This window comes from Pipistrellus kuhlii, unplaced genomic scaffold (assembly GCF_014108245.1).
Source record: "Pipistrellus kuhlii isolate mPipKuh1 unplaced genomic scaffold, mPipKuh1.p scaffold_m20_p_11, whole genome shotgun sequence".
NCBI lineage: Eukaryota > Metazoa > Chordata > Mammalia > Chiroptera > Vespertilionidae > Pipistrellus > Pipistrellus kuhlii.
In genome coordinates, this window is record NW_023425416.1 from 45,753,242 (window position 1) to 45,773,316 (window position 20,075).

Below are 20,075 nucleotides of genomic sequence, written 5' to 3' on the forward strand. Positions count from 1 at the left end.
GCTCTCTGTCTTGTCCATTTAGAGCCACTGTATTTATTTATTTATTTATTTTTTACAGAAACCATTTATCTCTCCTGGGCTCAGATTCTTCTTCTTAGATTTGATATGATCAAAGCTGCCACTTTAGTCTTACTAACGGGGAACCTCAGAATCTCATTTGGAATTCTCAGAAGCCAAACACCAGTGAAGTGAAGTGAAGTGAAGGAGACAGATGTGCCACCTTCTGAGAATCTCCAGAGTGCCATCATTACCTTCCGGAGGGTGTTTTAAAGGAAGCAGTCGGTCTGCATTCTTACGGTGCCCTCTAACCTGATTCTTCCTAACCTTCAGAGACTACAAGATGGCGATGTATGAAGCTTCCCTCTTACTTTTGCAGCCCATGGTGGAGTCTGACTTCTAAGGACCAGCAGGTGCCCTAGGTTCCCTCCCTGTCCCCACCTCCACCTCCCCCACCTCCCCACGTCACTTGGGCAAAGTGGACCAAAGATTTGCTTTTGACAAATCGCATTAATTAGAAAATTTTAATAGTTGAAATTTTTGTTGTGATTTGTTGGTTAAATCTCGAGATTAGTTTGCATCATACAGTCATGAGGTTTTTTAATTACTTAACAAAAGACTTTTAAGGACTGAGACTGTTCTGTTCCCTGTGATTATTGCCATTATTTGGAGATTATAATGGCAGATCACCTTCGTCCGAATAGCAACCAAATTCTGGGATCTCCTGTTCTTAGTTGTCACACGCTAGAAAGAGAGGGCAGAGAATGTGGACCTCAAATTTGACAATTTTGGAGTGAATGTGTGGCCCCTGAGCCAGTGTGAGCCACAATCAGACCCTACCTATCGTTTCTCATTTATTTTAGTCAGAAATCTAACTATGAGTCTGCATTTTTTCATATGTAAGAGGTGGCACAGGTAGTGATTGCCTTTAGAACTTTGTGGAAGTTAAGAATATTAAATGTTATCCTATATCATAAAAGCCTAATATGCTAAGTGTCTGGTCGTCCAGTTGGCCGTTCAACCAATCAAAGCATAATATGCTAATGATATGCTATGGACACTCAACCGCTCACTATGATGTGCACTGACCACCAGGGGGCAGATGCTCTGACCAATAGGTTAGTTTGCTTTTATTATTATAGATTGTACCAGTTTGTACCCACTATCTGAAAACTGCCATTGTCCCACCCCCTGTCAACACTTGATGAAGACTTTTTCTTTTGGTGGGTGTGAAATAAGGTTTTAATTTGCAGTTGTGTAACTACCAATGAAGTTACACTTTGGGCACTGGCCATTTTTGTTTCCTCTGTACAAAAATGTGAAAGTGACTTTAGATCTGGGTAATGGGCAGAGGCTGGATAGCGCTGAGGTACATGCCAGGAAAAGCCTACACATCCTTGAAGGACCTATAAGGAGAAATATGGATGTTAAAGGGGGTTGTGCTGGGCTGAGGAAGGAAAGGAGAGCGGTAGAGAAAGGGTCCATCCACTTAGAGAAAACATACATCATCACGCACAGAATGTTGGTGGGAATTTGAATGTTAAAGCTGGGTCTGGTGAGATCTCAGAAATGGGGAACATGTTATTGGAATCTGGAGGAAAGGCAGTCCTTGAATAAAGTGGCAAAGAGCTTGGCTGAATTGTGTGTAGTATTTCATGGAAGGACTTGTGAGAGATGAAGTTGGATATTTAGCTGAAGACATTTCTCAGTGAAGTGTTGAAGACATGGTCTGGCTTCTCCTTGCTGCTTATAGTTAAATGTGAGAACAGAGAGATAAATTGAAGGAGCAGTTATTTAGCAAAAGCAACCAGAACATGCAGATTTGGAAAGTCCTTAGTCTGTCCATATTGCAAAAATGAGAACAACAAGGGTGTGGCTGGACGACCAACGTGCTAAAGGGATGACACGTATGACTCAGGGAACCAATCAACCATTTCAGCAAAAACTGGGAATGGAGATTCAGTTGTTCAGGAAAGATGCTCAGAGGACCCTCTGGTCTGGAGGCTTGGTCCCCTGTGAATTGCATCGGAAGCCAACAAAACCTTTGAGAACTTGTATGAACAGAAACACTGCCAGCTTAGACTAGACAGACACAGGATAAAGTCAAGGCAGCCTATTAGATTTCTGAGATTCTGCAGGATGAGCCAATAGAGCCACCTGGCTACAAACGTGTTCTTTTTTCAAGAAAAGAGAAGAATGATCCAAAAGGCAATTCATAGGTCTGTAGGGCTGCCACTGTCCCCATGGTCTGGGTGGGTGGGTCCATCTCCTAGATTTCAGCAGGCCGAGCACTGTGGCTGCACCCAGGGTCAAGGGTGGGACAGCTGCCCTCGTGGGCTCAGAAGGCAGGGCCACCTGGTGGGCACGAAGATAGAGCATGGAGCCAAAGAGGATTTACTCTGCTTTCAGACTTGCTTGAGATCAATACCCCTTTCTTTCCAGTTTCTTCCATCTAGAATGGGAATATCTGTCCATTGGCTGTCCCACCTATTGCATTTTGGAAGCAGATAACTTCTTATCTGCTTTCATTAGAAATGTGGCTTATCACTAGAAAAGAATTTTCCTTGAATGAATCATAGCTCAAGTCTCACGCATACCTAATTGAGCTGATATTTAGATGAGATCTTGGACTTAAAATTGATGCTGGAATAGGCTAAGACTTTTGTGGCTCTTGGGATGGGGTAAATGTATTTTGCACGTGAGAAGGATATGGATTTGGAGGGGGATAAAACATGGCTGCTATAGATCATCCCGAAATCCATATGTTGAAGTCCTAACCCTACTTCAGATTGAGACTGTATTTGGAGATAGGATATTTAAAGAGACATTTCAGTTAAAATGAGGTGGTTAGGGTTGGCGCTAATCCAATATGACTGAGACCCCTAAAAAGAGATATTTAGACACAGACATGTATAGAGAGAAGACCTGGTGAGTACACAGGTAGGAGACAGATCTATGAGCCACGGAGAGAAGCCTCACAGGAAATCAATTCTGCCAACATCTTGATCTCACACCTTTAGCCTTCGGAACTATGAGAAAATAAATTTCTGTTGTTCCAGCCACCCAGTCTGTGGTACTCTGTTATAACAGCCCTAGCAAACCAATACACCTACCTACATGCCAGTACCACTCGGTCTTGATTAATGTAGCTTGAAAGTAAAAAGATCCAGTATTGAGTAGAGGTCATGAGAGTAGACATTCTCTCCTTTTTTGCTGATCTTAGGGGAAAGCATTCAGTCTTTTATCATTGAGTAGGATGTTCATTGTAGTTTTTTTTATTGTTTTTATTTTTTAATGACCTTTATATGATTGGGGAAGTTTCCTTTAGTTTATGTTTGCATAGGATTTCTATCATGAATGGGTATTAAATTTTGTCAAATGCTTTTTCTGCATTGATTGACATGATTATATTATTTTCCCCTTTTATTCTGTTAATGTGCTGAATGACACTGATTGATTTTTACATGTTGAACCAACCTTGCATCAGTTAGATAAAACCCACTTGGTCATGGTATATAGGAATTCTTTTGAAATCTTGCTGAATTGGTGGTCCACTAATATTTTGCTGATGATGTTTGCATTTCTGTTTATGATATGGCCTTCAGTTCTGGGCTATTTGCTAGAATTACTTATTTGATTTCATACCTGCGTGCAGCCGTTCATTAGACATGTAGTTTCTGTAATTGTTAGCTATGCACTGCTGGTAGGTGTTTCTTTGAAATACTGTCTTTTTCTCCTGCTAGAAAATGGCTAAATAAGATTTTAGTATATATTTTTTCTTTAAAAAATATATATTTTATTGATTTTTTACAGAGAGGAAGAGAGAGGGATAGAGAGTTAGAAACATCGATGACAGAGAAACATTGATTAGTTACCTCCTGCACACCTCCTACCAAGGATGTGCCCACAACCAAGGTACATGCCCTTGACCGGCATCAAACCCGGGACCTTTCAGTCCACAGGCCGACGCTCTATCCACTCAGCCAAACCAATTAAGGCAGTATCTATATTTTTCCTTTTGCAGAAAAGAGTTTCTTGATTTCTAGTTTATATTTTATAGTCATGTGATGAAAACTTCAAGGATATACAGTGTAAAGAGGACATTTTAAAGTATTATCATTTATTTTATTTTGCAATCACATATGGTACTTAGAATGTAAAACTTTAAACCATAAAATTTAGATTTTGGGGATATTACCTCTAGGTGTTTAGTTAGAAATCCACACCCGGTTTCATGTATCTTCATTTTGTTGAGGAGAACGACTTGTTTATTTCTAATTAAGTCAGGATGAGTGAAACCGGCAGATGATCACTTGCTTTTCTCTGCAGGCTTGCTGAAGTCACCCGTAAATGTTTGCTGAGTAGGAGAGCACAGCAAGATACGACCTTACGTAAACACTGCATTTAATTTTGTTAAGTCACAAAATGGGTACCGATAGTTTTTATCCTCCCCTCAATCCTCCTCTCCTTGATTTTGCCAGGTCTTGTGTTCTCGTCTGTGTTTGGCATTGAGTCATGGGGAGGAAGCTGGACCTGTCCAGCCTGACGGATGATGAAACCGAGCATGTCCTCCAGGTGGTCCAGCGAGACTTCAACCTGCGGAAGAAAGAAGAAGAACGGCTTAGGTGAGATGCTGCTGTTGCTTGCCATCCTGGGTGCTGCGAGCGATACGTGGACAAGTGAAAACAGGTTTCCCGAGAGCATTCCTTCCTGCTAGCTCTGAGCGCAGAAGTCTTTATGTCACGTCAACACACGCTTACGTGTGTTCAAGAAGGACACCCTTCCCTTTGCTGAAAGGCTTGCCGGCTTCAGCGCTGGGCATCGCAATGCCCGTTCAGGAGTGTGACTGTTCATACTCTCAGTCAGGGCTTGGGCCGGGCTACTCGCCCTGTCAATCATTAGTTGTAGAATGGGTGGGGTTGTGGTGACAGTGGCTGCTGAGCTTGCTCCGGGCTATAGTTTTCCTGTCGGCTGGTCCTGTTGGAGCATAACCAGGGTAGTGAGCAGTTCTTGGGAGGACAACAGCCATCCCTCTGCAGTCTTCGGTGAGAAGGCTCCCTCCCGTGGGAAAGCACTCTGGAGCCCTGGTGCAAAAGTGACCATCAGGTTGGGGGTGGGATCCTCTGGCCCAGCATCCTCCTCATCACTTCATAGAGGGGGAAACTGAGGCCCAGAGGGGTGGGGTCTTCTGACTCCTGTAGTTGACACGCCCTTGTGGAAATATTCCTGCCGCTCAGTTGGGTGAAGAAGTCCAAGGGGTAGAAATGAGGCCACGTGTTGGGCCTAGTGTGTTAGGACAGACGGCAAGTCCGCATCAGCTCCCCTCGTCCGTCCATCTGTCCTTCCACGTGATGCCATGGTTTGGTCACGGCACCATCTTCCTCCTGAGCCACTGAGCTCCAGCCCTCAGTCTTTTAAAAAAATCTTTTTCAATTACAATTGACACACATTATTACTGTATGTTAGTTTCAGGGGTACAGCATGGTGATGAGACATTTATATAATTTACAAAGTGATCACAAACCTCAGTCTTTTTTTTAAAATGTTTATTGATTTCAGAGAGGAAGGGAGAGGGATAGAGAGATAGAAACATCCGTGATGAGAGAGAATCATGGATCGGCTGTCTCCTGCGCACCCCCAACTTGGGATCAAGCCTGCAACCTGGGCATGTGCCGTTGACCGTAATCGAACCTGGGACCCTTCAACACACAGGCCTACGCTCTGTCTACTGAGCCAAACCAGCTAGGGCTATATCGAGATTTTTAACATTTATTTGCATAGAATAATTTAGAGCAGTGATTCTCAATTCTGGCTTCACATTAGCGTCACTTGGGCAAGTCTGAAAATTCCTGATGCTTTAGGCCAGTGAAGTCAGAATCCCAGGGAGTATTTTTTTTTATAGCTCTGGTCATTGTGTGTCACCGCGATTGAGAATCACTGACTTAGAGCAATGTCATCCGAACTTTCATGTACATGTGGACCGCCTGGGGATCTTGTAAAAATGCAGATTTTGACTCAGTGGGTCTGGGCTGGGGCCTGAGAGTGTCCATTTCTAGTAAGCTCCCAGATTGCAACTGCTGCTGGTCTGTGGACCACAGGTTGAGTCCCCAAGATCTAGAGGAGTTTCTCTTGTACGTTTTATCTCCTTTACAGCTGGGAATACATTCCCCTTCTCATTCCTGATGGTCTGTAGTTCTCTCCTCTTTCTTTCTTGGAATGTTTTCGGCCAATATTTTGGGAGTATTTTATTATTTTTTTAAAGCAAACAGGCTAGTTAGATTTCACTTTAATTTGCTAATCCTACCCGTTCCTTCCTGCTGTCTGAATCATTCATTTTTGCGTTTATTTTTATTCATCCCTGTCTCTTATTACACTGTTTACTTTTGTTACTCATTTCCCCCCCTCCCCCCAGCTTTTGAATTGCTAGTTTAATTACATCTATGCTTAACTTGTTTAATGATGAAAAAATTGAAATGCAAGACTCTTCCCTCCAGAGGCCTGGCTGCCTGCCACAGAACACGGCCTCTAACAGCCCTCCCTGGTGAGTGTGTGACTGCAGAGCTACTCAGGGGAGAACTTTCTTTTACACTTTTGTGATTAAGGTTTAGCTTCTTGTGATCCCAGAAGGTAAAGTTATCATTTAGATAACTTAATAAGTTTTAAGATATATGTTGGCCTAATATGACTAAATTCTTAAGTGTTTCATGAATTTTTGGGGGGGAGGGGGGGCCAAGAGGGAATGTCTGTATATCCTCCGTAGATTAAACAATGCCATTTATTTCCATTATGTCTTCTTCGTGGGGTCACAGACATAAGACATCTATGTTTGTAGTTAAGCCTGAGCAGGTGCTCAGAGCCTTCTGGTCTTTGCTCTGTGTAGCTCCGACATTCTCTGAGGAGCTGTAGGAGGGCAATATTGCCTGATAACCCTTCCATGGTGACCTGGGATTGCGAGAAGCAGCAACAACACATTAAAAGTTCAGGGTCACACAGTGACGGACGGTCCATATAAAAATGAGCATTTCTCTCTTCCTGTTTAAAAAAAATAGATACTCAACCATACAAAACGTCTTCCAGGTGTATGTACAACCACATTATTGTAAAGTCTAGGGAAACGGATGTAAACTTTTGCTGAACCCTGAGTATTTATCCACCAGTAACACACAAGCAATTAAGACACTTCGGAATGTTTTTTTAGGCTCCATTTACAAATGATTCTCTTAGGTTTTATCATGACATGGTTCGATTGACAATGAAAGGTCCCCCCACTTAATCCTGTCCTATAGTTACTCAGTTTCTCCCCACAGTCTAAGCTACATGATTCACATGTATGTATCCTTCTAGAGATACTTCATACATATACAGAATCTCTCTCTCTTCCTCCTCCCCATGTGTGTGTGTGTGTGTGTGTATGTGTGTGTATTAGAAGATTAGAGGCCCGGTGCATGAATTCGTGCATGGGTGGGGTCTGGCCAGCCTGGTCAGGGGGAGAGGACATGGGCTGTTGGCAGGCCTTCCTGCTGGTTGAACTCCTGGTTGAGGGGACAATTTGCATATTAGCCTTTTATTATATAGGATATATACTGAGTGGCCAGATTATTATGTGTTCAGAGATCATAATAATCGGGCCACTCAGTGTGTATGTGTGTAAATTTAATTTTTGTCCCTTTTTAATAAAATGGTATTATCCCATTGTCCCAAACCTTATTTGTTACATAACACATCTTGGAGATCTTTGCACAGCATTATTGAGTGCTTCTTCATTCTTTTTCATAACAACATAGCATTCTGTTGCCCGGGTAGACTATAGTTTATGTTCCCAGTAACTTATTGGTGTATAATTTAAACAATGTTACATGTATAATCTCAAACACATTTCATTTCAAATGAAGTTTATTTGTCGGATAATTCTCAGAGATAATGAAATCGCTAAGCGATAGGCTGTACACATTTGTAATTTTGATAGTTGTAGCCGCATTGCTCTCCATAAAGGAAATAACATATATTCCCACCCAGTAATGTAACTACAGCCTAATTTTCAATAGTTCCAAAGCACACTACATGGTCCTTTCAAATTCCTGTCCCCGATTTCCTTTTTGTGTGGTCTTGCCAGAGTGTTTAGCATGGGAGTGTGAGTAGTCAGATGGGTCCTGGTTTATGTCCTAACCCATCCTGGTGACTCTTTATTTTCCCTAAAACACAAAACTCACACGATTGCTGTAAAGTTTCACAGATTCAGGACACGCTGAAATGGCCAGGGTCCAGAGTCCATTAAATTTGAGTGTCTCCACAAAGCCCATCTAAATGCTAACCTGCCAGCTAGCAGACAGCTGGTAAACCCTCGGTTCTATAAATCAACATTAATGAGAATTGATTCAACAGTTTCCAAGGCCCTTATCTTATTGCTAATACAAGAAATCCCATCGGCACCCTCCCACACTGCCTAGATATTAAATAAGGCTTATGATGATTAAGTACCAGAAAAGTTAATTAAGAGGTAATTCCAGGGGAACGTACTGATCTCATAGGACAGTGGTCTTCTCCTGGATAACACAACAAAGGAGGAGTCACAAACCCCAACCACTAGGTAGCGGCCCTGCAACCAGCAGAGCTGTGCGGCCCCCAGCCCAGCCCAGGTCAGCTGCCGTCACCGGAGAGCTTCCTCCCAGCACAGGGGGGGCTCTTCCTTCCACTTGAGCCTCAGGGTCAGCTCTAAAAACAGGGCCTCTGCTTGGCAAACAGGACTTGAGACAACAGTGAGGTGGCTGTCCCTTGTCTTTCCCCATTGGAGAGGGCTACCACCAAGCTTTAGTGATATTAAACTGAAGAGTAGGGCTTATAAAAATGTAAGACAGATGAGCATGTTGTCACAGATTATGGTCAGCCAACAGAGCAATTTATGCCAAAAATGTAATGAGATATAGCTCATCCAAGTTTTTGAGAGAAAATTTCTAGAGCACATGTGTCAAACACAAGGCCTGCGGGCCAAATCCGTCCCGCCAGGCCTTGCAATGTGGCCCGCACCGCTTTGTCATCACTGCACTCCGCTGCGTTTCCATCACAATGACAGTTTATGACTGTTCAGTAAACCATTCGGCCCGCGATTTAGGCTGGATTTTAGATTTTGGCCCCTTCTCTGATTGAGTTCGACACCCCTATTCTAGAGCCTTAAGACATGGTCTCAGTCATGGTGCCCTGATGAAGTCTATAGAGCATAAGAGTCGAGGTCATTAGAATGGAAAGTCTGCTCAGAATAGCATGTCATCATACCCACAGCACTGTTCCAGAGGAAACTAATACCTCATTTAATTTCCAAAACCCCACTGGCCTCTGTGGATGAAGTTAGCATATCTCAAATACAAGGGAAACTTGCTAATTCCTATTTCTATACAATCCACACATCAGAAAAGCCACGCCTAAATGATCAACCCTAATTCCTAGGACAGTGGTCAGCAAACTCATTAGTCAACAGAGCGGCACGTGGCTCACAAGCCACAGTTTGCTGACCACTGTCCTAGGAGCTAGGTGAAATGCAGGGTTTCAGTGGGGTTTGTAGAACAAATGTTTATTCTGGCGCAGTGTCTGGCACTTACCGTTTCTGGTTAGCGGTGGTCCTTAGTGCATCTGTGCCTGATACATAATGACCGGGTGACCACTTAGTATATAACCTTTTAACCACTGGGTTATATGCCTTAAGCGCATAGAATATTGTGCGTCAACTGCAATTAAAAGACATTTTTTTAAAAAAACCCAGTGACGTGGCTCTCTGGTCATTCTGACCTGCATTTAATACTCACTTCCTATCCTGAGCGGACAGAGAGGTACTGAGTCCACGGGGCTGCTGGCATTGCCACGCTGCCCGTGGACCTTGGCTGTTTGCTTACTCGATGGCAAACAGAGCCCTCACCAGCAGCTCTTGCCCTAAAGAGCTCCACACAGGGTGTGCTCGCTTGGCGGCTGCCCACAGGTGTCAGAAGGAGCGAACACTGGGTGGGTGACGGGCGGGACCCTCTGGAAATCACGCGGTGGTGTCCCGTAGTGTGGGAAAGTTTCCTTTCACACAGTGCGGCCCATCACTCCCACTTTCAGAATGAATTTTAAGGAGGAAGACGGGAGAAGACAACCTCATTTCGTGATATACAAAGATGTTCACTGCATCATTCTTTATGCTGTAAACATCATGAACAGCCCAGATATCCAATAATCAAGGAATGGTTACATTAAGATTCATTCATATGATATCATGTGATGCAATGATATGATATGACATTATAATACAACATAATATAACAGCCATATCTAATAACATTGGACACTGTTTAACATATTAAGTGGGGGAAAACTATATAGAATGCTGATTTGCTTTGTAAAAATCTGTCTATCTAGCCCAGCTGGTGTGGCTCAGTAGTTGAGCATTGATTCACACATAAAATGACATTATCCTGTGTACTTCCATGAAGATTTATAAATATGTGATTCAATTGCATTAAAATATATACACATATGAAATGTGACCCTGGATGGTTTGGCTCAGTGGTCAGAGCATCAACCTTTGGACTGAAGGGTTCTGGATTCAATTCCAGAATAGGTCTTATTTTAATCATAAGGACTTATAACCTCATTGCAACATGGGTTGTGAGCTGTTATTCATTTCATCATATTACCTTGCCATTAATCATTATTTTTCCCAAATATAGGCAGCAAAAATATGAAAAAAGTATATATTTTTAGAAATTATAAATGAGTTTTTCTTTACAAAACTAATATAAGTAATTTACAAAAATTCTGCAAAATACAAGAAACTATAAACCATGCATATCCTACAATCTAAGAAATCTCTATTAGCCCCTTCCCCATTCTTTTTTTAAAAAAAATTTAAGTGTAGTTTGTACACAACATTATAATAGTATCAAGTGTACGATATAGTGATTTGACATTCTTAATACCTTACAATATGACAGCCCCACTAATTACAGTTACCGTCTGTCACCATTGCAAGTTATCACAATATTATTGACTGTATTCCCCTTCCCTTTTTTTTAAAACTCACTTTCTGTCCTCCTCCCCTTAGACATATAAAAATATGTTCAACATCACTAATCACCAGAGAAATGCACATCAAGACCACAATGAGATGCAACCTCACACCAGTCAGAATGGCTATCATAAAAACATGAACAAATAGCATGTGTTGACGAGGGTGTGGAGAAAAGGGAACTCCTACACTTTTTGCTTATTCTTTCTACTTGACACACACATGTTCAGATACATGTGTGTGCTTTCTTAGATGTAATCTCAGCAACCATAACATTTTATATATTGCTTTATCTTTTTTTTTTTTTAACTACTTACCAATTTCCCTGTGTAGCTCCATACCCCACGAGCATCTGCAGAAAGGACTGGTTCGTGCTGGAAAGGTACCCACTCTGGTGGTTTCCCTGCTGGAAGGCTCTGCTGCGAGATGGCTGCTCTTTTTCATCCCATCTGATGAAACTGGCCTCGTCCCTCAGAGGTTGGCAAGATAAGACAAGGCGATGAGCCCAAAGTGAGCCAATTTTGTGGCTCATTGGGAAATTTATTTATGGGGATTTCAAATTTGAAATCTGAAGCCAAAGTGAGATTTGGGGGCAACCTGCAGCTTTCTCGGATCCAGAAATTACATTTTAAAATTGGCTCCACGATGGAATGTCTGATGTATGAGAGATTTCGTTAAACTATTTGACATGGGGGGGCCCACAGAGGGCTGACTGAGCGGAGGACAAGGAGCTACGCCATTCCAGCACTAGTTCCAGAGGCGGTAGGAGCCAAAGGCCCTGCCAACCCACTGGGCAGGTCACTGAAAGGAAAAACCCAAAATCCAGCTAGACAGGTAGGAGCTGGGCACTGGGCATGGGAACAAGAATCAGCCAGGGAAGGGGACTTGGGATCACACACACGAACAGTTGGTGCAGAACGGAGCCCATGCATGGGGCTGGGACTCAGCACACACTAGGAGCCCAGCTTTTCTGGGGATTCAAGAACACTGAGGATAGAGGCATTTTATTTTCTGAAAAAGAAACTTCTTGAAAAATTAAGTTTTTATAATACAACTAGAGGCCCAGTGCACAAAACTCTAGTTGTATTATAAGGGTGTCCCTCAGCCAAGCCTGTACCCTCTCCAATCTGGGACCCACTGGGGGATGTCCGACGGCCGGTTTAGGCCTGATCCTAAACCAGCAGTATGGTTTCCTAAAAAAAGGACCTCTAAGCTGGAGCAAGACTCTCCCATCTGGGGAAAGGAACTTGTTATAAGTCACCTCGAGAATTGGGGAGGTTGTTGAGGAATTTCCACATGAAGGTATCAGCTTGGAGACGGGACCAGGGGAAGGGCCTGTTGGCTTCTGGCCACAAAGGCAGGGCAGGGCCTGTTTCCAAGAACTGAAGAAGTTCATGGAACCAGGAAGCCGGAATCCCAACAGCAGGGCAAGGAATAAAGTGAAACTCGGGTTTCCACACTGTCCATCTGTGCTCATCACACCGTGTTTCAGATCACTTCTGGCTCAACGATACAGTACGTGCCTGAGTGCCTATGGCCGAAGAAAGGTGCTTTCATACCTGCTATAAACACAAAATAAGACTTTTCATTCTCTTTCAAGTCCTGAGTGTTTTGCACCCCTCGTGCCAAAGAAAGGCGTTCTGCAGCCAGAGGCCTGGGACCTGGAGGCCATGCCAAGGACTGGAGCCTCAGAAGTGTTATCAGAGCCCAGCAGGGTTCAACCTCTGGCGTTGGCAGCGGAAAAGTAAATAAGATCAGGAACTTCGAACCACAAAGGCGACCCAGTAGAAAATGGTTCTGAAAGAACCTGGGGTGCTGGGGAGAATGTATCCAGAATTCAGAATCGGCCCGTGAGTAACAGATTTGAAAGTGAAGAGAATTCGCATCAGTCCCTTTTTTTCTACATCGCAGCAAACTGGCAGCATCAAACCCTCCCTGGCTGTTTGTAAAGACAGACCCCTACAGGCAAGTAGGTGATCGCTTATAGTTTTATGGTGCCAGAGACAGTATAAAAAGTATAAATACGAGGTCATTCTTTTTTTTTTAATATATTTTATTGATTTTGTACAGAGAGGAAGGGAGAGATAGAGAGTTAGAAACATCGATGAGGGAGAGTCATCGATCAGCTGCCTCTTGCACACTCCCTACTGGGGATATGCCCGAAACCAAGGTACATGCCCTTGACCGGAATCGAACCCGGGACCCTTCAGTCCCCAAGCCGATGCTCTATCCACTGAGCCAAACCGCTTTCGGCTCATTCTAAACTTACATATCATTTCAAAGGCCATGGCATACTTGCTCAACCGTTAACTTCAGAGGAACATCCAAGGGTTGATTCTGTCCTGAGATGCGCAAAACCTCCGCAGTGGCTTTGACACGACTTCTTGTGCTTTCCTTCCTAATCTGTGTGTTAAAGCCAGAGTCAGCGTGCTATCCTGGGGCCACCTTCACATGGCAGAGATGACAAGACTATAGCAAAGGCCACGAAGTACAGAAGACTTTGGCTGGGTCCTTAGATACCCAAAAACCTCTAAGAGAAAGGACCAGCTCCGAACAACAGTGAACAGAAAGCTTGCTTTTGGGTCCTCTAACTTCCAAGCTGCCTCGCCTGGCATTCCAAACCAGTGCTGTCGGATTAAAATATAATGTGAGCCGTATCTATCAAGTTTTCTTAAATAAAGATCCAGACAAAATTAATTGTAATTGTGCTTTTTATGTAAAATGTGATTTAGATACACGTCAATGTGTCTTTTATAGAAAAATGTGATTCGTAGGATGCGTGACCTTCTTTTTCCTGCTAGATCTCTGAAATCCAGAGGGTGTTTTACTCTTAGACTCCATCTCAGTTTGGACAAGCCACATTGGCACATGTGGCTAATGACTCTTGCAATGTCCCAACTGTCACCTCCCCCCCCCCCCCACGCCCCTTCACATTGGTCCAGGAGGTTCCTGACCTTCACAATATGATTTCAAAGCAAGCGAATGAATATCTAGCAGCTTTGGTTTAATATACTTGACTTTTTCATTGGTAATAAATAATTTCAATAATAAATAGAAAGGAAACTTAAAAAAATCATCTAGAGGTCCCCTCTAGCTTTGAGATTGATACTCTGTACCCTCCATTCCTCCCCACCTCACCGGGCCCCACACCTGCCCTTCACAAGTGTCCAGGTTCCTTCCCAGTATCTCCCAGTTCTGACCCCTACCGGGCCTTCCCCATCACAAAGTGACCCCCTAACAGAGCAGTGTCAGGCCCGCCACTCACCAATAAAAACGCACTGCTCTGGGCTCTGCTGGCTCAGGGCCCGGCCAGGTGCATAGGAAGGCGTCCCAGCCTTGCGGCCTCTCCCTGTTGAAGCAGCAGGTGCGGGAACCGAGTAGGTTAACACCACGGTGTCCGTGTGTGGCATCTCAGAGCCCCAAGGGGCCAGTGAGGAGATGCTGGTCAGGTGCATTCTGTACACACACAGTTGTTTCATAAGCCATAGGCACCATATTCCAACTGAGTAAAGACAAGGCGGTCCCATTTCAAGAAGGATGTAACCAGGAGTACTTGTTAATGCATTGGATCAGTTTAACTCTCCGAAGAACACTGAGGACAGAGGCATTTTACTTTCTGAAAAAGAAACTTCTTGAAAAATTAAGTTATAATGCAACTAGAGGCCCTGTGCACAAAATTCATGCACCGGGGGAGAGGGGGTTCCCTCAGCCCTGCCTGCACCCTTTCTAATCTGGGACCCTTCAGGGGATGTAATCAGTCAGACATCCCTCTCACAATTCGGGACTGCTGGCTCCCAACCACTTGCCTGCCTGCCAGTCTGATCACCCCCTAACCACTCCCCTGCCAGCCTGATCAATGCCTAATTGCTCCCCTGCTGGCCCAATTCCCCCAACTGCTGGCCCAGTCCCCCAACTTCCCTCCCCTACTGGACTGGTCAACCCTAACTGCTCTCCCCTGCTGGACTGGTCGCCCCAAACTACCCTCCCCTGCCAGACTGGTTGCCTCTAACTGCCCTCCCCTGTAGGCCCGGTCATCCCCAACTACCCTCCCCTGCTGGCCTGGTCACCCCTATCTTCCCTCCTTTGCTCACCTGATCGCCCACAACTACCCTCCCCTGCCGGCCATCTTTGACCACATGGGGGGGGGCCATCTTGTACGAGAGTATGAAGGTCAATGTGCATATTATCTCTTTATTGCATAGGATTTTAATTTGTGTAAAAGGAAATGGGTTCTTTCCTCTCTAGTAAATGGTGATTTCCTCAAAGGAGTTTCTGTATAACAGACTAGACTCACAAATCCTTTCTGGCTTTGAGAGAGGCTTTGCTTCCCTGCAGTGATTCTTCCTCACCCCCTGGCAGGTCTTCCTCATTTCCTTACAACATTGAGACTTGACTCTTGGGGGGTGGAAGATTGCCCCCCACAGGCCATGCCAGCAAGTGAGGAATTGAAACCATTAGGGCAGCAAGTGCATCTTGTTCCCTTTCTGAACAGGAGGAAGGCGGGTACACGTTACAGCTAGGACGGCAGCAGCCAAGCCTCTCAGGAAAGGACTAGGCAGGAAGTCTGTTGCCACGGTCTCATTCTCCTACCCTGGCCCTCCCTTCCTTCCCCTGACCCTGGCCTCACCTGGGCCCAGCAGGCCTTGGCAGGCGTAAGTACACTGTCAGCTCAGCAAACCCTGACAATTAACGGCCAGTCGCAGTTACGGGAAACAAATCCATCAAACCTAACCCCTGCTCCCTCACAGACCAAGTCCATTAGAGCATCAGCGAATCTTTGGAAGTTATCCAGATGCTAACTATCTTCTTGCAAGCATATGATAAATGAGAGATTTTTAAAGCCTGTGGCTATCTCATTAAATGTCCCTAAGACTCAATTTGAACACCAGTGCAATTAACAGCCATTTTAAAAAGCACTTTTGTAAATGTGTAACATCATAGGGTGTAAATTATGATTCCAATATAAGTCTGAAGATCTTTCCTTCTTTAAAAAAAAAATGTTTTTGTTGATTTCAGAGAGGAAGGGTAAGGGAGAGAAAGAGAGAAGCATCAATGATGAAAGAGAATCACTGATTGGCTGCCTCCTGCATGCTCCCTGCTGGGGATTGAGCCTGCAACCTGGGCATGTGCCCTGACCGAGAATCGAACTGTGACCTCCTTGGTTCATGTCAGGACTTAACCACTGAGTCATGCTGGTTGGGCTAAGTCTGAAGATCTTCCCACAAGTGTCTTCAACTACCTGAGGGGCCAGATGGCAGAAGAAGACCAGGAACCGGGCATCGGCAGCCTCTCTTCCAGGCTTTACCTGTCACTGCCTGTGTGCTCTCCCACCCTACTTCTTTAGCTGCCAAGTCAAGGATGGGAGCATGGATGCTCAGGTCCCTTTTAGGTCTCACAAACTATTGGGTCGGCAGCTAAGTAATTGCGGATTTTTTAAAGAAAATCAAAGACAATTTTTTCATGGAACTAAATAACTTTATTCTGTAATGTATTGCCCATTTTGATCAATGACCTTTTGCCATCTTTCGGGCAGCATCATAATCCCACGTTCAAAAAACTTCTGGTTTTTATTAGCAAAAAACTGAATCAGGTACGATTTGACATCATCATCATTATTGAAATTTTTACCATTCAAGGAGTTTTGTAAAGATCGAAACAAAAAGTAATCAGATGGTGCAAGGTCAGGACTATATGGTGGATGTGGCAAAACATCCCAACCAAGCTCCGTTAATTTTTGCCGAGTGACCAAAGATGTGTGTGGCCTTGCATTGTCATGATGGAATACAACACCTTTTCGATTTGTCAATTCGGGCCGCTTTTCTTCAACTGCATTGTTTAATTTCGTTAGTTGTTCAATGTAGACATCAGAATTGATCGTTCGGTTGGGTGGTAAGAGTTCAAAGTAGACAATTCCTTTGTAATCCCACCAAACTGATAACAAAACCTTCTTTTGATGAATATCAGCTTTTGATGTTGTTTGAGTTGGTTCACCTGGCCTGCTCCACGATCTTTTCCGCTTGATATTGTTGTAAACAACCCATTTTTCATCGCCAGTTATCAGTCGTTTTAAAAATGGATCATTTTCATTACATTTCTTTAGCAAATCACAGCTGCTAATGCGTTGCGTTAACTGTGATTCTTTCTGTTCGTGAGGAACCCATGTATCGAGTTTTTGAACATAGCCAAGTTGTTTTAAGTGATTTTCAATGCATGTATGTGATACATGAAGCTTCTCTGCAATCTCACGTGTTGTACTGTGACAGTCCGAATTGATTATTGCTTTGATTAGGGCGTCATCAACTTCAACTGGACGACCAGAGCGTTTTTCATCTTTGAGTGAAAAATCACCAGAACGAAATTTGGCAAACCAATTTTGACACTGCCGTTCTTTTAAGGCTTCGTCACCATAAACAGCACATAACTTTTTATGAGCTTGCGATGCATTTTTCCCTTTGCGGAAATAAAAAAGCAAAATATGACCAAAATGTTCCTTTTGATTTTCCATTTTTCAACGAACGCCAAACGAAAACTACAAAACAGATCAAAAAACTTTTTTTACTGATTAACAGCTGAATAGCCAACTATCAAATAACAAAATGTGTTTTACATTTGTACTACGTCTGCAAACCTAAAAATTCAACTGAAGCCATATATGTGTGAAACCCGCAATTACTTAGCTGCCGACCCAATATATTAGTGTAATACCAAGCTATGTTGCTATAACAAGTAAACCCCCAAGGTCTGAGTGACTTAACCCAACAAGGGCTCTTGCTTCCTCACACAAAGTCCCTTGTGGGTTATCGTAAACTCTCCTCCATCCAGTGTCTTAGGGACCAGGCTCCCTCGTCTCAACACAGACCTCCAAGGTTCCCACAGCAGGACTTGCACCCAGATTTCTGAAATTGTCCCCTAACTTGTTTCTCCATGGCTCCTCTTGCCTTTCTAGAATGACTTCCCCACAGAGCAGCCAGGGAGCTCCTATAAAACTGATGCCAGATCGTGTCACTCCTGTACTCTCAACTTATATTTTCTAATAGCCATACGAAAAAAACATGTAGAAAAATTTTAATTTTTAATGTTTTTTTTTAACCTTGTATATCCAAAATAATGGAATTTCAAAATGTAACCAATGTAAAAATTATCAGTGAGATATTTTACAATCTTCTACTAAATTTTTGTAGCCGGTTACAATTACAGTACATCTCAGTTCAGACTCGTCACAGTACACGTGCTTAGCAGCCACACCTGGCTGTTGGCTAGGGTGTTGGTCAGCGCAGCTCTGGAATATTAAATCCATGGGGCAAAGACTGGTTTAGCTCACTGTTTAAGACCCGACACCTAGAACAGATAAAGTAATGCTTACTATGCTAAAGAAATTGGGCAAATATCAAAATGAATAAAGAACAAAAACTTAAAGATGAAAAGAACTAATTAGGGTGAAATACATATTGACTTACACTAAAACGCTAATCAATGTATTACATAACAAATTAAACACAGCTTGAGAGAGAATTAGATGAATTCTTGAAGGCTAGAATGCAGTAGAGGGAAACGGAGGTGAGAAAATAAAGGAGAGCTTAAGAGTCAAAGGGAGGAGGGGGTGAGGGAGTCTCACCAGAGTTCCAGAGGCAGAAGAGAGAAAGAATAGGATGGAGACAATATTTGAAGGGATTTTTTTTTTAATGGAAATTTCTAACAACTGATGAAAGACTCCAATCGAGATTTTCATGAAGCCCACAATTTCCAAGCAGGGTAAATAAATCTACATCTGGATTCATTTTAGTGAAGTGGTAGAACACCAAAGACAAGCAGAAGATCTCAAGAGCAGCTAGAGATGAGAGAAATATTTCAAAAGAGTAACAACCAGAATGACACTTGATTGTCAACAGCAGAGGGACTATGCCTTACATGTGCCAAGAGCTAGTTCAGAATAAAATTGGTAGGCTCAGGTGATGGATTGAATATGGGATCATAAAGGAAGTATTTGAAGAGTACCTGTCAAGTTTCTGGAATGCACAAGATACCTTCACTGAGATAAGGAATACTTAAGAGAGCCAGGTTTGAAGGGGGATTTCATGCATTTGCTTTGGACAAGTTGAATTTGAGATGCTTTGAGACATTCAAGAGAAGATGAAGATCCTTTTCTATCCCATTATCTAGCTCACAGATTTTATCCTGCTTCAAAACATATGACAAGGAACTTGGTCCTATGTCTTGCTGAAATTGACTTACAATATTGGGGAGGGCAAAGTAGGTTTACAGTTGTGAGTACATGAAACGCAGAGTTTATCCTTGTATTATTATTTACTAGCTAGAGGCCTGGGGCACAAAATCTGTGCACGGGCAGGGACCCTCGGCCTGGCCTGCACCCTCTTGCAATCCGGACTGAGGGACCCCCACCCAAAGTGCACGCATTTCATGCGCTGGGCCTCTAAGTTGCTATATAAAATGCCACACATTTTAATGATTTGTAGCGCCTCAGAATCAGCTTCTTTTCCAAGTGCTTATTACCCACCTGTTCCATTAACTGCCTGTCTGGAGTTTAATCAGGCATTGCTTTCAAGTTTTATATTTAAACAGAACCTACCTTCTCTCTTTTGAAAAGTGGAATCCTATTGATCTGAATCAGAGCTCTTAGTGCCTATCCTCAGAGACCATTCATGGTGGTTTGTAATCACATTTCCATGCTCTTTCTGGACCTCCTGATGTGATTTGGCTCAGGTGGGCAATTTGATGTCAGTATCAGGCTACCTGTGTGCTTTTTTGTTTTCACTAATTTTATCTCTTGTCTCGGGGTTCCAGTTTCTTATCTTATCCGGAAAATAGTCTCTTCAGTGGAGAAGATGGCAGGGGGGAAAAAAAAATATGTTGACGAGTTCTGAATTTCTCACTAGCATCTGTTAACTAGCATTACACCATCTGCCCTAGCAGTATCACTTTGTTTCTTATTTCGATGGCCCCGGAACATAATTTCAGACACAAGTTATTTTGAATGTCTTAGCTCATCCTGAGCTTTTCTGTAAACATTCTTATAGATCTCTGC

The 20,075-nt window shown here is 43.3% G+C and overlaps 1 protein-coding gene across 1 annotated transcript in view; it reads left to right on the forward strand.

Moving 5' to 3' along the window:
• LOC118715513 (myosin VIIA and Rab interacting protein) overlaps positions 1-20,075 on the forward strand; it is a 137,875-nt gene that overhangs the window by 19,971 nt on the left and 97,829 nt on the right. The window contains exon 2 of the mRNA XM_036431940.2: positions 4,479-4,622. Coding sequence (XP_036287833.1) covers positions 4,513-4,622 — 110 coding nt within the window. The 5' untranslated portion in view covers positions 4,479-4,512. The remainder of the gene's footprint in view (positions 1-4,478; positions 4,623-20,075) is intronic.